Source organism: Magallana gigas, chromosome 2 (assembly GCF_963853765.1).
Source record: "Magallana gigas chromosome 2, xbMagGiga1.1, whole genome shotgun sequence".
In the NCBI taxonomy this organism is placed as follows: domain Eukaryota; kingdom Metazoa; phylum Mollusca; class Bivalvia; order Ostreida; family Ostreidae; genus Magallana; species Magallana gigas.
Window position 1 is genome coordinate 42,198,261 of NC_088854.1, and position 15,321 is coordinate 42,213,581.

Consider the following 15,321-nt stretch of genomic DNA (forward strand, 5'->3'; position numbering starts at 1 on the left):
AATAACTCTCAAATTGACATGTACCTGCCCCTAGTGAATGATATAGACATATAAAGCACAGAGAAATTCACTATTGTTGGAGCTCCACCTTCCGCCCCGACCGAGGCTTGAACTCACGACCTCTGGATCCCATTCTCATAGCAGTGAGCGGCCACCGCGCTCCTTACTCGGCTATCTAGGCAAGACAAAAAAATTTGCTTTCGATAACGAACGGAACCTAGCGCGCTGGCCGCGCACTACACAGTCGCTTAAGATACAGGTGGAATACAGTTAAAAAATTTGAGAGGATCGGAACGATACACATTGCATAGATACAAACATATATAATAAGCACAAACATTGCAATGAAAGTAGATTTTTAATTTATTTCTCAATATCTTTTTAAAGATAAAATTCAATTATAGCTTACGAACATCATATCACACGTGTTGAAATACCAAATGTGTAAGCAGTTACTCTGGTGCAGACATTTTGTAGTTTTTTGGCGAAATGACTTAATTTATTTATAAGTAAAGATATTATAAACAAATCATGGATTATGAGGTCAGTTGGTCACGTGATTAAATCATGTGAATCCCAAAGGGCTTTCCAGTATATTATATCAATTGTTATTCAAGTTTTATCTCTATGAAGTATGTGTTTAAGTTTTTGAAACAAAATCATTTCAATATGTACAGGAGGATTTTTTTTCAAGAAAATATATTCACTTATAACAGAAAAAAAAATTTGCCAGGACATATTTACAGTGACCCTAGGCAATACGAGTGTGTATTTACCGAAACAATACTGTTATCAGATAAATATGTCCTTGTTTATAAAATGTGACTTAGTCAAACATATTTATGCAGAAACTGAAGTAGGAATATAAGAAATGGATTTGGATGAAATAACAAGTGGTAAGTATTCTACATCTACTAACATTTTTTTTCTAAAATACTAAGGACGGCAATCGATTGTAAAATTGTTATTAATTGATGGCCATTCGATTTTACCGATTTACTAGTTACTCGTATCAATATGCAAAATTGAAATTTTTCTAATGTTCTGTCATAAAACAATACAAACATGATATAAATTTTCTGTAGATGTGTGATTAATAATAATATTTGAATTTTTAAATAATATATTATCATTATAGAATAAACAACGACAATAGTCGAATAAAGTTCAAACGATAATATTGTGTTGATTATAAGGTACTCTGTAAAGCATTTTGTTTGTTTTATTGCATATGTTATCTGATTATGATATTCATGTCATTTCCTTTCTAAAACTAGTGGTATCTTATTCATTTATTATAATTCTAGTTTACATTTTAATTATTTATGCTATTTAAATATGGCGGAGAATCTTACAGGAATTTTAATTACACGAAAATTCAGGAGGTTCGATTCATAAAGTTTACAGTTTACCTTAGTACGAGTTCGAGTTACAAAGGGAACGAGTTAATTTGATATCATTCCTTTGAACCTACGAAGTGTGAAAGAATCGATGGACTTCAAAAAAAGTGAAAGCGGTGGGCATTTGTTGAGTTTAGTTTTAAAATGTCATTTTCACTTGTAGGTTTGTATGGTTATTATTGAATCAATTTAATACTGAGTTGATTGAATATCAATCAGAGTTAAAACGAAAGTAAATAGGCATTCAGTAACATTTTCTTCAGACTGAGATTATACAAAAAAACTGTGATGCCAATAAAATAATATGAAGTTATAAAACGTATAATAAAGTAAATAACAACTTGAATAGCTTGCTACACTTATGAGGGTTCGATAGCCATTTTTTTTTTACTATATTGGTTTTCTAAAGAGGAAGAGCTATATTTAAAGATATAGGATGATACTCAAAATTTAAAGCTTATATACTTGTATAAGACTCTTTTTTATACAAAATGTAATAAATGTTTACAGCTTAAAACATAATTTCTAAATTTGAGGTATATTTGATGGTTAATTTGTTAACCATCCAGCCTCCTTAGAAACGAAACAAGATCGACTTTGATATTAATTCAGCATTAAATCAATCTAATAAATTAAAACATGATATCTTTAATTCTAAACAAGTGAGTATAAAAAGCGACTAGTACGAGCATTGGGTCCACCTTCACGCATCCACTTTAAAGGAAAAAGAGACGATTATTTTATGTAAAATTCAAGTGAAAGCTGCAAATGTTTTATCATATTATAAATTCATAACCCATGTTTAAAAGAGAGATGCCACGTTTCGAATTTGGTAGAAGGGTATCTTATTTTAACAGAAATAAAGTATTACATTTTTGCTTGTTTTGGGCAAAAATAAGTAAGTATGCAGCTGTTGTTATTCTAAACCGTGCGTTAGTCACAATGAAAACATGTGGTGATAAAATGAAATTTAGAAACGCATGATTTTAACTATCTAAAGTTGTAATGAAAGCTAGCTTTAAGACAGACATTAAGAGTCAATAACAATGGCTCATAGATTAAAAAAAAGGCCAAAAATTAAATTCAAAGTATAGATTGAACTGCTCTAAGTACTAAGTAATGTGCTGGTAGGTGAGAGAATATGCACGTAAGCTTATTTCTATTGCTTATTCATACTATGCACTTAGCTGTAAGACTATATATAGGTACATGCATATGCATTCGTAATTGTTGCCAAGAATCTTATGAAATGTTGAGGCAATTATTTTACATTTTAAAAGTGCATGACTCCATACTTTTGCATAATTTAGTATTTGTAGTAGGTTTGGTTGATATTGGTAACTGGTTTGAGGATAATAAAAAGTAAAAAAACAAGAAAGATGATCAGAAAAAACTCACTTGAACCTGTTATTTAAGAGAACTAGGAAAAACTGTTGAAACACAAAGTAATTTGATATAAATGCTTGTAACATTTATAACTTAGATTATAATGTTAGAAATGAAATGAAAAGTATGGTGTTGTAGGATACAGTAGCAGATCCAGTATATCTGACTCGCTATTTACAAGAACGTCATCTTCACAAGAAAGGTCGCAAACATGTAAATCATCCCCTATCTCCAAAATACAGTTCAGTCTTGACGGAAAAATCCCGGATAAAAATGTTGAAGAAACGTGCCTGGATCCTGAATTCCTGTCACATGTTTTATCAGATAATAAATGTCTCGTTGCGCTAAACACATATCTTGAAAATTTAAAAATAAATTTGGAAAGGATTCCAGATAATGTCAGCGTTGCAAGGGTTGTTTTCAAAGAAAAGACTCTCGGGATCGAAGAGCTAGAAGAAATATACAAAAATATACAAAAATACTGTCAGGAACATTTGAAGAAAGAGGAACATGGTCTTGAAGAAATTAAATTTTCATTTGCCGATTCAAAGTTTAAAATGTTTTTAGATAGGTTAGAAAACAAAGTCTCTATTTTCTTTTCTGATACAAAGATGTCAGTCGTTGGACACGATGAGGATATTGCTTGTTTTAGAGACGGTATTTTGACTTCTGTTCTGCACGATGAAGTGATAAGAGATTCAATGAATCTAGGCGATGAGCAGTTTCTTTACTTAAAAACCACTTATTCTCAAATCAAGAGGAAGTTTTCAGTTGATATAGATTTAGAGGGCACAGCCCTTTCAGAAACAAATGGGTCTTGCAGTGCAATTTTTCGCGGGCTTAAAGAAGATGTTGTGAACGCTATGCGAGGAGTTCGGCAACGACTTGAGACGTATGACAAACATTTCTGGAGCAGGCAACTCAATAAAAACGAAGATTTGTTGTTGAAAGAAAAAAGGGTTATTCGTCATCTTCGGGGTGAAATCGACAGACAAGACTGTTGTTATCTGATTGTCGAAGATACAAGTATGCTTTACGTTGCATCTGTAACAAAGAAGGTAGACAGTTTCAGAAGTTATCTAGAAAATGCCTTGTTTGTGGAAATCAAACGAAATCTAAGCAACATGGAGAAGACTATTTTCCTTTCAGATGAATGGGTAAAGAACAAGTACATCGTTCTTCAAACTAACACCAAAAAACAAAGCATAGTATCAGTCATTGGCAACGATTTGGTAGCCACTTGTGTACCACATGTCAAAGATCAAGTACAAATCTTTATAGAAGACTTTCTTCAAGAGAAAATCCATTTAAAGATAATCGAATGGAAATGTAGAGAAGACACAAAACAAATGTGTCTAAGTGTGAAAAAAGAAGAATTAATGGAAATGATGGAATCAAGGAAAGATGAATTAATGTCTATATCTCTGGAAGATGATGGAGTTCATCTGCAAGGGACAGACACTGGTATTCAGTCATGTCAAGAAATGTTAAAAAGTACAATTGATGATAGAAAATTCTATAGAACAACGTTTACCGCAGCGTCGGAGGCAGTTATGAATCATTTGTCGAACCCAGGAGCAAAACGAAAACTTCAAGAAGTAGGGAAAAGGACACGCAGTGTTATTAATGTTAAAAGCAATTGCAAGATTGCCATCAAAATTGGAAACATAGCAAATGAAGAGGTAGGTTGCAACTTGATTTTTTTGGTAAAAGTCGAAGTTATAATTTAAAAAAAAAACCAAATTAAACACTTCAACAAGATTTTTTTGAATTGCATAAACTTACTGTCAATGGGGAAAATAACATCTTTAAATTAATAAAAAAAATTATAGATTATTCAACCGAGTATAATATGTTATTCGTGGTGTGTGTGTGTTTGTTTGTTTGTTTTATTGTTCTTGTCAATGTTATATTAGAGTTAACAGTACTAGCTATCCATGAATCTATCTTGCATGATTATAGGTTGATGTAATAGTTAACTCGGTGCACAAGAATACTACTTCCTCTGTTGGATCATCGACAGTTGCTGGAGCCATATTTGAGAAAGGAGGTTCTGGTTTACAGGAAAAACTGATACAGAAAACAAGCGGCAGTATGCAATATGGTGAAATTGCTGTAACAGAAACTAGTGGAAATCTTCGATGCAAAGCTGTGTATCATGCTTGTTTGCATGAAACACCATCAAACCAAGAGGAGGTAACTTGTTAAAGATCTATCCACACATACTGCTTTTTGTCTGATACAGAACTCAGGTTAGTAATTCATCTTGCTAGTTTAATCAAAGATGTATTTTAATTTTTTTTCATTTCCGGGATCAAAAAATATAAAAGGAAGTACGGAAAATGACCAAGATGTGTTTGGAGAAAGCAGTGAGGGATGGTTACACATCCATATCCTTCCCAGCACTGGGTACCGGTGTCTATGATTATTCCGGAGCTGCATCAGCCAAGGGACTATTTGATGCCATCGTGGAATTCCTTGATACTAGTCCGCTACTAGAGAGAATTGGCATAGTTCTCTTTCAAGGAGCACGTAGACTTGTAGAAGAGGTACATGTATCAATAGTCAAATACTGACTTCGTAGTATTGTATACTGTACATACTTTCTGTACAATAATTTTTTTTAGCAAAAACAGGAATTTTGATTGTGATATCTTAGGAGTAAACAAACTTACTTACTTTTATTTTCAAGCATAAAATTCAAGTATTGGTGATGTCTTGTTTAACCTATTCTACGATGTCGAACAGTTAATGAAACTATGATTTCGATAACAAAAAAAAGTAAAATCTATGCTAGTTTTTAAATCAATTTTATCAAAATGAATACTATCTGATAGATAGATGGTATTGACATTTCCAAGTCTACATTTTTAACAGAAGAGACAATTGGTTTTAAGAATAATCAGTTTTTATTAACTAAAAACTTACTGTAAGCAGGGAAATATTCTCCCCGTTTTTTTTCGCCCGTTTCGCTGCCCTCGGGTCAGCGGGTTAATTTAAGACTGGGCTAATTCAAAACAATTTTGAAATCATTGTGTTAATTAGAAGGAGTATCTACATACATCATATATTCCATTATTTGGGCGAAACAGTTTGCAAGTATAAATGGCTAAAAAAATCACGGAGTGAAAATAACCCTGTATACGGTAGTATGTTTTGGAAATTGACTTTTTAAGTTATTAAAACCTGTGTCCTTTCTCATTGCTGACTTATCAAAGTGAAATGTATTTAACCCATATCGTTTAAGTCTTACCGACGAGAATACGGGAATCGTCGTTGTGGAGAGTCCCCAACAGCCCTCATCTCACTGACCAGGGGTTGTATCACGGCTGGAAACGTTACCATAGTGGCAGAAAACCAACAAAACGTAGACAATGCAAGGAAGGAGTTGGAGGATCTCTTTAGAGCATTGTCCACAGAAGATCAGCAGTAAATGTAATTATGTTATATGGGCTTGAAATTTTAAAGGAAATGATAAAACTGAAAAAAAAATACTAAATGAAAGACATTTAGTTTCAAATTACAGTTTAAAAAAATGATATGATTTGTTTCAGGTAAGGAAACAAACTCCGAAGAATGATGCTTGGATGGTTCATTTCTGATATCGCCGTAACAAAGTGACCGATAATGGATATCTTTCGCGTCAATAAAACGTATATAAAGGTTTAGTGTAAATATAAAAGTGATATAATTCTTTTTACTAAATCAAGATAGAATGACATATCATGACATGACAAGTCCAAAGGGAAATACAAACCAGGAGCAAAGCAAACACAGACTTCTAAAAATTTAGGGGTAGGATAAGGTGCCATGGAGGACTGAGCATCCTCTGCTGACCGCCATGTGTTCTTTGTCGAAATCGGGAAAAGCAAAAAAATCCGAAAACAATTAGGTGACAATTAATTATGAAAAACGTTAGTCAGCATGCGAGCCACAGGAAGATTGTATTTGTTGACAATGTCGCTGTGTCTGTCATAGAACTTACGAAAATATTACAAGAAAAATACAAAATGATCTTTGGAAGATGAGCTTCTATACTATTATGTATATCCTTCCCTATAACTACTACAATTTAGCTATGTCAAGATATCTGTGCAAAGCGAGGTTTGTATTCGATTTCACAAATACTGTAACTAATGCGTTATTTATTTATTTTTCTTAAAAACTTTCTTGAGTAGATCTTTTTTTCTTATTTTAGCCTTTTTTTTGGATTGAGATCCCGATTTTAGAACTGTTACCTAGCTAGAAGAAGTGGCGAAATAGTGTTTAGGGTCATATAATTTTTCTTTAATTTTATTTAAATGATTTTGATTATCATTTTGATTATTTTTTCTAACATAATTGTGATTATTGTTATCATTATCATATACAAACATGCAGATTGTTCTGGCAAATACATATGATTTAAACTAATCGTTTCCCGCATGTTGCTAAGTGATTATCTCAGATTCATTCATTCATTCATACTTTATTTCCTCATGACTGAGATAATTTCAAATGAATACAATTAATTTAACCAATACAAATCAGCAATTACAGAGAAAGTGAAGAAAGACAGAGAAAAAAAAGAAACAAGGACAAACACACAAAATGAAAGTTAACGAATGTTATATACATGTATAATGGCGCATACTTGTAGTGCTTTAGTTGTATGTAATGCAGTGATAAATTTTGCTAGCTTTTTGTTTCTCTACATTGAATTTTTCAACTAGCAAGCAACGATTGATTATCTTCAGAAAGCACTAGCAGACTTGGTTATTAACTTATGAACCTACGTACAGACAAAATTTAGTTTTAGCTTTAATTTCAAATTTGATATCAATAACAAGACAAAAGCAGTGTGCTAAGTGACTACTCCTTTCGCGACTGATATATTGTGTGATTGGGTTTTATATATTTTTGCATCTTTGTGTTTTCTTGTGTATATTTGTTGAATCTGTTGTTATAACTATTATTTCAATGATATCCATACCATATGCATTCTATTAACTCTTAAATGTTTTGAGAGGCTGGATTGTAAACAAATTACTCATCAGATATACGTTAAAAGTTTACTTAGAGTACTTGATATTTTTGGCAATGAACTGTGATTTGGTAAAGGCAAAAACTCCAGATGATTTTGATTTAAAATTTAAAGCAATAGGAGCTATATCATTTAGAATTATATTTTGCTGCAAAAACCTCCTGATAGATAAGTCTGCATATAGCTTAAACTTTTATGATATTAAATAAGACTTGGAAAAACATTATTTTTTGTCAGAAGAAAGATTTCTCTTTTAAGGCATATATTGCAGATCAATTTTTGTACAAGACAACAATAATTCAATTTTGCTCAAATAATGGCTTCTCAACGGCTTTTCCCACAAAAATATGGCAAAAGAAATTAATAAACTATGATATTTTTTGTAAATTTAGTAGAAAATAACATTTTAGTAAAAAAATAAATTCAGCATGAAAATTGCAGCTCATACTGCTTTAATTAAGTACTTAATATTTTTGGCAGTGAACTCTGATTTGGTAAAGTCAAAACTCCAAATGATTTTAATTCAAAATTTAGTAATTCCTAATACCTATATAAAGAGCTCTTTATTTCAAAGAAATTATATTGGTCTAAATATCATCCAGCATTCTTGATACATATTTTATAAAAGTGTTCAATTTTTTCTGTTGCCAAATTTCATAAAAAGTACATTGACTTGTACTGCTGTTTACTAAACTTGCTGCCTTTTTGCACTCGTTCAGTGAATATTAATACGATTTCTTGTTAATAAAACAAATTTCAAAATCGATAAGGATTTTCACACTCGCTAACATTTCAAAAACAATAAACATGAATAGCTCTTGACTATTTTGTAGTCTGTTTTAATGAGTTGGCGTACATCCTTTTAAAAACAACACGTTTGTTTGTCTAGATAATGGTAATTCCTGTGGATATAAAAGGTTAAATAACTAGCGTTGTAAAAAAAAAATGCAACCCCTAATATTTTTGGTAATGATAATTGAAAACGCACACAAATGTTCAGATGTACAATTAGGCCTATTGCTGAATCATTTAATCAATATTTTTTAATTAAAAATTTTTTTTTGTAAAATACGTAAAATATTGCTATCGTTAAAGCAATATAAGCTGTATTTTTCAGAATTTTATTTTGCTGCAAAAACCTGCTATTGTGATAAGTCTGCCTGTAACTTAAACTTTCATGATAAATAAGATTTCTAAAAATCATTAGTTTTTGTCTGGAGAGAGATTTCACTTATAAGGAATATATAGCAGATCAATTTTTGTACAGGACGACAAAAATTCAATTTTGCTCCAATTAAGACTTCTTAATGGCTTTTCCCACAAAAACAGAGCTAACAGAAATTTAAAAACTATGATACTTTTTGTCATTTTAGTAGAAAATAACATTTTCTTTTAAAAAAATTTCAACATGAAAATTGCAGCTCATATTGCTTTAATCAGAACGTTGCATGTGAAAAAAACCCAGCTAATGACTGGATGTGATTAACATGACAACAGCAACAACAATTTCTTGGAAGTGTGAGGTCAAACCCTAAAAGTCCGCGGACTTAGTGTTCTCAGAGTAGCTTATGTTTAAATCGATAAAAAAAAAATCCAAGAAAAGTCCACTTCATTCTTACATAAAAAAACCATCAACCAATTCGAACTCTGTCAAAATTACTTTTTAATAGCAACTTGAATTAAAATGGTTGTCAACAAATTGGGAATCAGATCAACCTCAAATTTGTACTAGATATTTTCTTACCAATTTGAAAACATCACTGAGACATATTTCTTTAGATGTCATTACTTCACCTGCCTTTGAATATCTTTTTAACACCGTCATCATCCTCGTAATGTAAAACGGTGTAGTGTGTTAACAGGTAAAAATAGGGACTCCTGATCCCAAAGTGAATTAACATACTGTTCTTTTCAAAAATTTAGATTATTGATAATCAAAATTTGTACATGACAACTACAAATTTTGATTATCAATAATCAATTTTTTTGTAAAGGCCAATACTTTTCTTTCCTATGTCAGTCTGGGTGTTCAGGAAAACATTTGAGGCAAGAAAAGAGGAAATCGGTAGTAAAATTATTTTCATATTTTTACAGTATATATTACTAAATTAGTTTAATAAGTCCAAAACCTTGCGCAACCGTTTGTGCGCAATAATTAATATTATACAGTTTTTTGTATGGATGGAACTGTATCTTAACGGTCTGTCTACCAAAATTGTTCGCTGAGCTACAGTTCTGCAGCTATTAGATATAAATAGAAAGTATCGATTACATTGATGAAACGGCTTGTCAAGCTGAAAAAAAATATTTTGGTCTGGGTTCCAAAAGATTAAAATAGCGTTAAATGCGGCATCTACAGATTATAAAGTAAAAAATTCGCAGACAAGTCTTTTAAAAGGATCGAGTAGATTTCAGTCTCCAGTCCAATTTCTGTTTCAACTACAATCGGTTTAAAAGGGGAATATTGTTAATGAATTTAAATTCATATTAATGTATACGAACACAATAAAACATAGCGTCTACTTATAGATACCTGATTTTTATGTTAACATAATTATTTAAACTAACATATTTGTTTAAAATTGTGTCGGATGCCAGGATACGGTTTTGTAAAAATCCATTGATCCCAAATGATAGACCATTGTCTAGAGAGTATATAAACTGTGTGTTTTAGTGTGTCTTACCTGACATGATATTTACCTTTAAAAATAAATATGCTATTGGAAAATAATTATTCCCAAAGGCGACGGAATATATTTTCTATAGGAGAAAAATATTTCCTGCAGGAATTTGATTCAGACAGGTATTTTCCTAAAGGAAATTAAGAGTTCCTATATGATTATAAAATCCTATGGGAGTTTTATTCTAAGCCTATAAAAGTTTAAAATATTTTATACCCAATGGGAAATATGCTTTTCCTATGGTAAAAATTATTTTCCTGTAAGAAATTATTTTATAAAGATAGATATCTCACCTGACAGGTGAGATACGGTCAATTAGATAATAAAGGTAGTTAAAAACTCTTTAAGCAACGGTCTTTCATATAGCATATTTGAAATTCGATACATTCAAGCTACTCAGACGGGTGCAAAAAATGCCACTTTGGCACTGTCATAATTATCCGCCACAGTTTTATTTATCTATAACAAGCTTAATGTTTTACAAGAAAATAAAAGAGTATTTTAAATATTGAATATTAAAGTAATCTTGTACAAAGTATGTGAAAAACGTTTTGAAAATCATTTAACAAATTAGCTATGAATGTTCCAACGAGGGAATAAGTGTATGTCAAGGTACCTCTTTTCATCTAAAAGTGACCACTGAAGTTGACTGAACACTGCACAGCGTGTTTTGAACATCCATTGTTACTTGAAGATTACTAATTTGATTTTTATTTTTTTTCAATCAAGCTTCGCTAATTAATAATCAATGAAGGTTTGTTTAAAAAATACAGAAATCTGAATTTTTTTGGATTTTACCATCTTGCGCATGCGTATGACATTCACGCTAAATCACGGGAGGTCTTTAGCTTATGTTTCCACAATATCACATTTGCATGGATAAACTCAGAAACGATTATATACGAATACGTGTAAATTTTCATTGAAAATTTGTCATATATTCTGTTCATCAAAGGAAATACGGGAGATAACTCCAACTCAGTGCATTTAATTTGAAAAATTACGAGAGTTCCGAATGTCCGCATGGTGTCTTAATGAAACCGAGTGGAATAAGACAGGAAATCCAGTCGATGGGTTATTGTAGGTTTATTTGTGTATGGCAAATATTACAGAATAAAATTCCCCGAACCTGGAATATAATAAAATACAATAAATACAAGAACGATAACTCTTGATGCAAATTCTGCACGCATGACCTTGTATTGAAATTATAATAAAATTAAACCAAACAATTTTCCAAAGTTTAAACGCAAATTCAAATTAACAATAAACTTTTTTATTAGCTTATTATAATTATGCTTAACTCAAATAAAGTTTCTGTTTAACACAAACTGAATAAATTTAAAATAACAAATAACTCATGCAAATCCATTGAACTACATGAATAAAACATATAACCAAGTTATGCATATAAACTCAAATTCCTTCCACAACATCATTTCAAATGTAGCAATAGTTCTGTTCAATTAATATATTTTTCAACATTGAGACGAAAATATATTCATATAAACAAACATATCATATATACATATAATAGCATATCATACCTCCCATGAGGTGCAAAGGTCATTGAAACTTCTACCAGTTACATGTAGGTCGTGTAAGTGTATGTCAAAACTAAATGTGAAAGAAATATGATTTTGACATATATGGATATTTATATTTAAGCATTATAAAACTGTAAAATTTATAATTATAATGCACTCACACTCTTTCTCCTAGCTTTTAAACTTATTAAGAAAAACACAATTATTTACACATGATAAACTTAATTTGAAGATTATTACTTTAATTACTGACTGCATTCATACAAATATAAACTCACATAAGCCCCATTCACTCTCCTCTCATTCTATCTTAAACATTCCAACATTCATTCAAAGTGGGAAAAGAAGTGGAAATAGATAAATAAATAATTAAAGAAATTGTAAACCCAATTACACTGTAATACACTAAAAGAATTAACCTTTTAGGTGCAGGAAAATACTTCAAAGATGAATAAAATATAGAACAACTTCAAAATTCTAATATGGCAGTTAAAACTGCATGGCTAGCCTCTTAGCATGAAATTCAGGAGTTAGAATGAACAAATATAAGTACCCCTATAAACCAATCACATGACCAGATCTAAGTGACCACTCAAATATATGCTATAAATAGAAACTACAAGGTGTACTCCAAAGAGGAGTAACCAATGTAAATAAAAACAAACACAAAATATCAATTTAAATTAATTCAACTAAATAATTTATTTATTCACCACTGATAAATCATTTTCTGTTATGTAATTAAATAAATTGAAGTCTGCAATAGTAAAATTCCTGAAAAGTAACAAATTGATTAGAACATGTCAATAATAATGAAGAAATCAATATTCTGAAATTAAAATATTAAAAACCTATAAAATTTCACTCTACTACATTAATATATAAATAGTGCCTGTTTGGGAGGGTAACAGTGGAAAATGACACCCCGAGAAAACCATTGTCAACCGACGCGAAGCGGAGGTTGACAATGGTTTTCGAGGGGTGTCAATTTCCACTGTTATCCTCCCAAACAGGCACTACTTATTTTGTTACACTGAATGTCTTCAGTAATTTTTAAAATAAAATTCTGCTTTTATTTAGGAATAACGTGAATTCTACAGCGAACCGTACGCGCATAATTTTTCCGCATGTAACAATTTGTAATGTTACCCGTTGCTACACTGTATGTGCGTTGCTAACGCTGAGGGTAATAGAACGGATTATGAACTTCGTCTTAACCAATCAGATTTCAGTATTTAACATGAAAGTATAACAATTCGAATTGGAGAAAAGTGCTTAATTCTTCATAATATGAATCAAAGTTTTGTATGAAAGGTATTTAAAGCCTCAAAATGATTTGTTATGAATAGATAAACTGTTATTTTCAATGCAACGTCATTTATTTTTTTGGCTACATTACGGGTTTATGGGAGGCATTTTAACTGTTGTGAAGGCCTGACCCGACACACAGGTAGATTATTCTAACTAAGCAGAGTGAAATAAATAGCATTATTGTACGCTGAAAGTTTGGTTATGTAAATGTGAACAATACGGTGGTTGATGTGTCTATTTCGTAAATGACTGATTTCACATGTAATGTCAACCCGTGCACGCACGGGTCAAAGTCTAGTTATGAATAACTATTTTTCACGCATTGCTTTTAAATTACATAAAAGACAATGTCTGTCTGACAACTTTCCGTTATGACGTTCAAAAGATTACTTTCAGTTTGTTCCTCCGCGTAGTTCAAATAGCGCAAGTCAAAATAATAGCATACGACAGTTTTTTTTTCTCAATAAAAATATGATAAATTGTAATTAATATTATCATTTTTAAAATGATCAAAATTATATATACCAAAAAAATTATATCAGCAATTAAAGTGTATTTTCAAACAGATTATATGATAAAATGTGTACTCTAGTATCGTGCACACAAATTCCCGGCAAGATACCCTAATGTTTTGCAACCAAGCTCAAGCTAGCCTGGTTGTTTTGCAAGCTTGTCAAAGTAGTAGTAAATCAAATGAATAACAAATTCATGGAAAAGTTATATAAAATTTAGAGAAACGTGTCGCCTGACTTTAAAGGGGCATGGTCACGATTTCGGTATAAAATTATCTTACCGATTTTAATGTTTACAATGCTTCAGTAATGCATTTTAACAGGCAACTAAAATTTGAGTGTCATTCGTTGAGTTATTTAAGCGAGTTACTGAGCTTACAATTTTTTGCTATGTAAACAAAGCTTTTGTTTACATTTTGAATGTTGAAGTGAAAATTTCAGTTTTAGAACGAAAACTGATACCCTATCTTTTCTTAAGAAGATTTATAATAGGGAATGTTGACATCTTTTCTCTATTCGGAAGTCACTCGGAATGCCTCGCACAATTTTTTTACGTTATCATCCTGGTCTGTTGAATACAAAATCCCCATAGCCATCAAAATTTTAAGCCATGTATTGAAACCTGTAAAGTTAGAGAGTGCAATTAAAAGAACTCGTGGAAATTTTCCTACTTTTAAATGAACATCGTCTTAACCCTCGTATTGTGTAATGAAGCTAAATGTGAATCGATGATATCTTTGGACAGAGTATTTTTAATTAAAACAAAAACATTTTATTTGGCCATTCGGACTTTCAGAAAAATAACCATTCCAGTACTTCCAAGTGATAGACATGCTAATACGATTACTTCAAACTGTGCATGGCAGCGCGAAATAAGCTTCAAATCGCTCAAACAGCCAGAAACTCAGGCACGGCTATCTGAACTTTTTACTGAAGAAGGCTTGATGTTCGGGGCCATTTTTGGACTGTATTGATCTCCTTTAGAATAAGGCGTCCTATATATAAAAATGTAGGAAAGTGTACAAATTTAATGCTTTGTTAAACATAAACAAACCATATTTCAAAATTTTAAAAAGATCTGACGGTTAATTTGTTGACCACAGAGCATCCTGCACGAGGGAATTGTTCCGCACCAAATGAATAAGTAAATAATTTGAAAGCTTATGTCTGTCAGAGACCGGGAAACCTAATATTTGATGCCTGTTTTAATAATCAAAAAATATTTATAAATATATATAAAAGTTTGTATTCATATAAATCATCTTATATGAACCACTTTGACCCTTGGGCTTATTTATAATACCAGACACCCTTTCAAGCTGTCTGACTTTATATGAGCATCCAATGTCTCTCAATCATGATAAGATCATGCAAGCACACGTGAGACATATTTTCTACGTCGTTGACACATGTATATTCTACTCAGTACACCCTCGTCAATGTAACACATGCACATGAAGT

General features: G+C 31.3%; 1 protein-coding gene across 3 annotated transcripts; it reads left to right on the forward strand.

Moving 5' to 3' along the window:
- The first annotated feature begins 613 nt into the window (after positions 1-613).
- On the forward strand, positions 614-9,236 carry LOC105347549 (uncharacterized). 3 transcript variants are annotated; one of them, XM_020075025.3, is made up of 6 exons: positions 614-896; positions 2,925-4,468; positions 4,749-4,982; positions 5,117-5,335; positions 6,034-6,221; positions 6,341-9,236. In XM_020075025.3, the coding sequence occupies exons 1-5, from the start codon at positions 872-874 to the stop codon at positions 6,217-6,219; spliced, it is 2,208 nt and encodes a 735-aa protein (XP_019930584.3). In that variant the 5' UTR covers positions 614-871; the 3' UTR covers positions 6,220-6,221; positions 6,341-9,236. The 3 variants fall into 3 exon arrangements, with proteins under 3 accessions (XP_019930584.3, XP_065932776.1, XP_065932778.1); XM_066076704.1 differs by lacking the exon at positions 614-896 and adding an exon at positions 1,326-1,516; XM_066076706.1 differs by lacking the exon at positions 614-896 and adding an exon at positions 1,443-1,563.
- Positions 9,237-15,321: the final 6,085 nt, after the last annotated feature.

Bases quoted from the DNA above. Each gene is read 5' to 3' on its own strand.
- LOC105347549 (XM_020075025.3), top strand. From the start codon at position 872: ATGGATTTGGATGAAATAACAAGTG. The intron at 897-2,924 runs GTAAGTATTCTA...ATGGTGTTGTAG, and splicing joins TTTGGATGAAATAACAAGTG to GATACAGTAGCAGATCCAGT. The intron at 4,469-4,748 runs GTAGGTTGCAAC...GCATGATTATAG, and splicing joins GAAACATAGCAAATGAAGAG to GTTGATGTAATAGTTAACTC.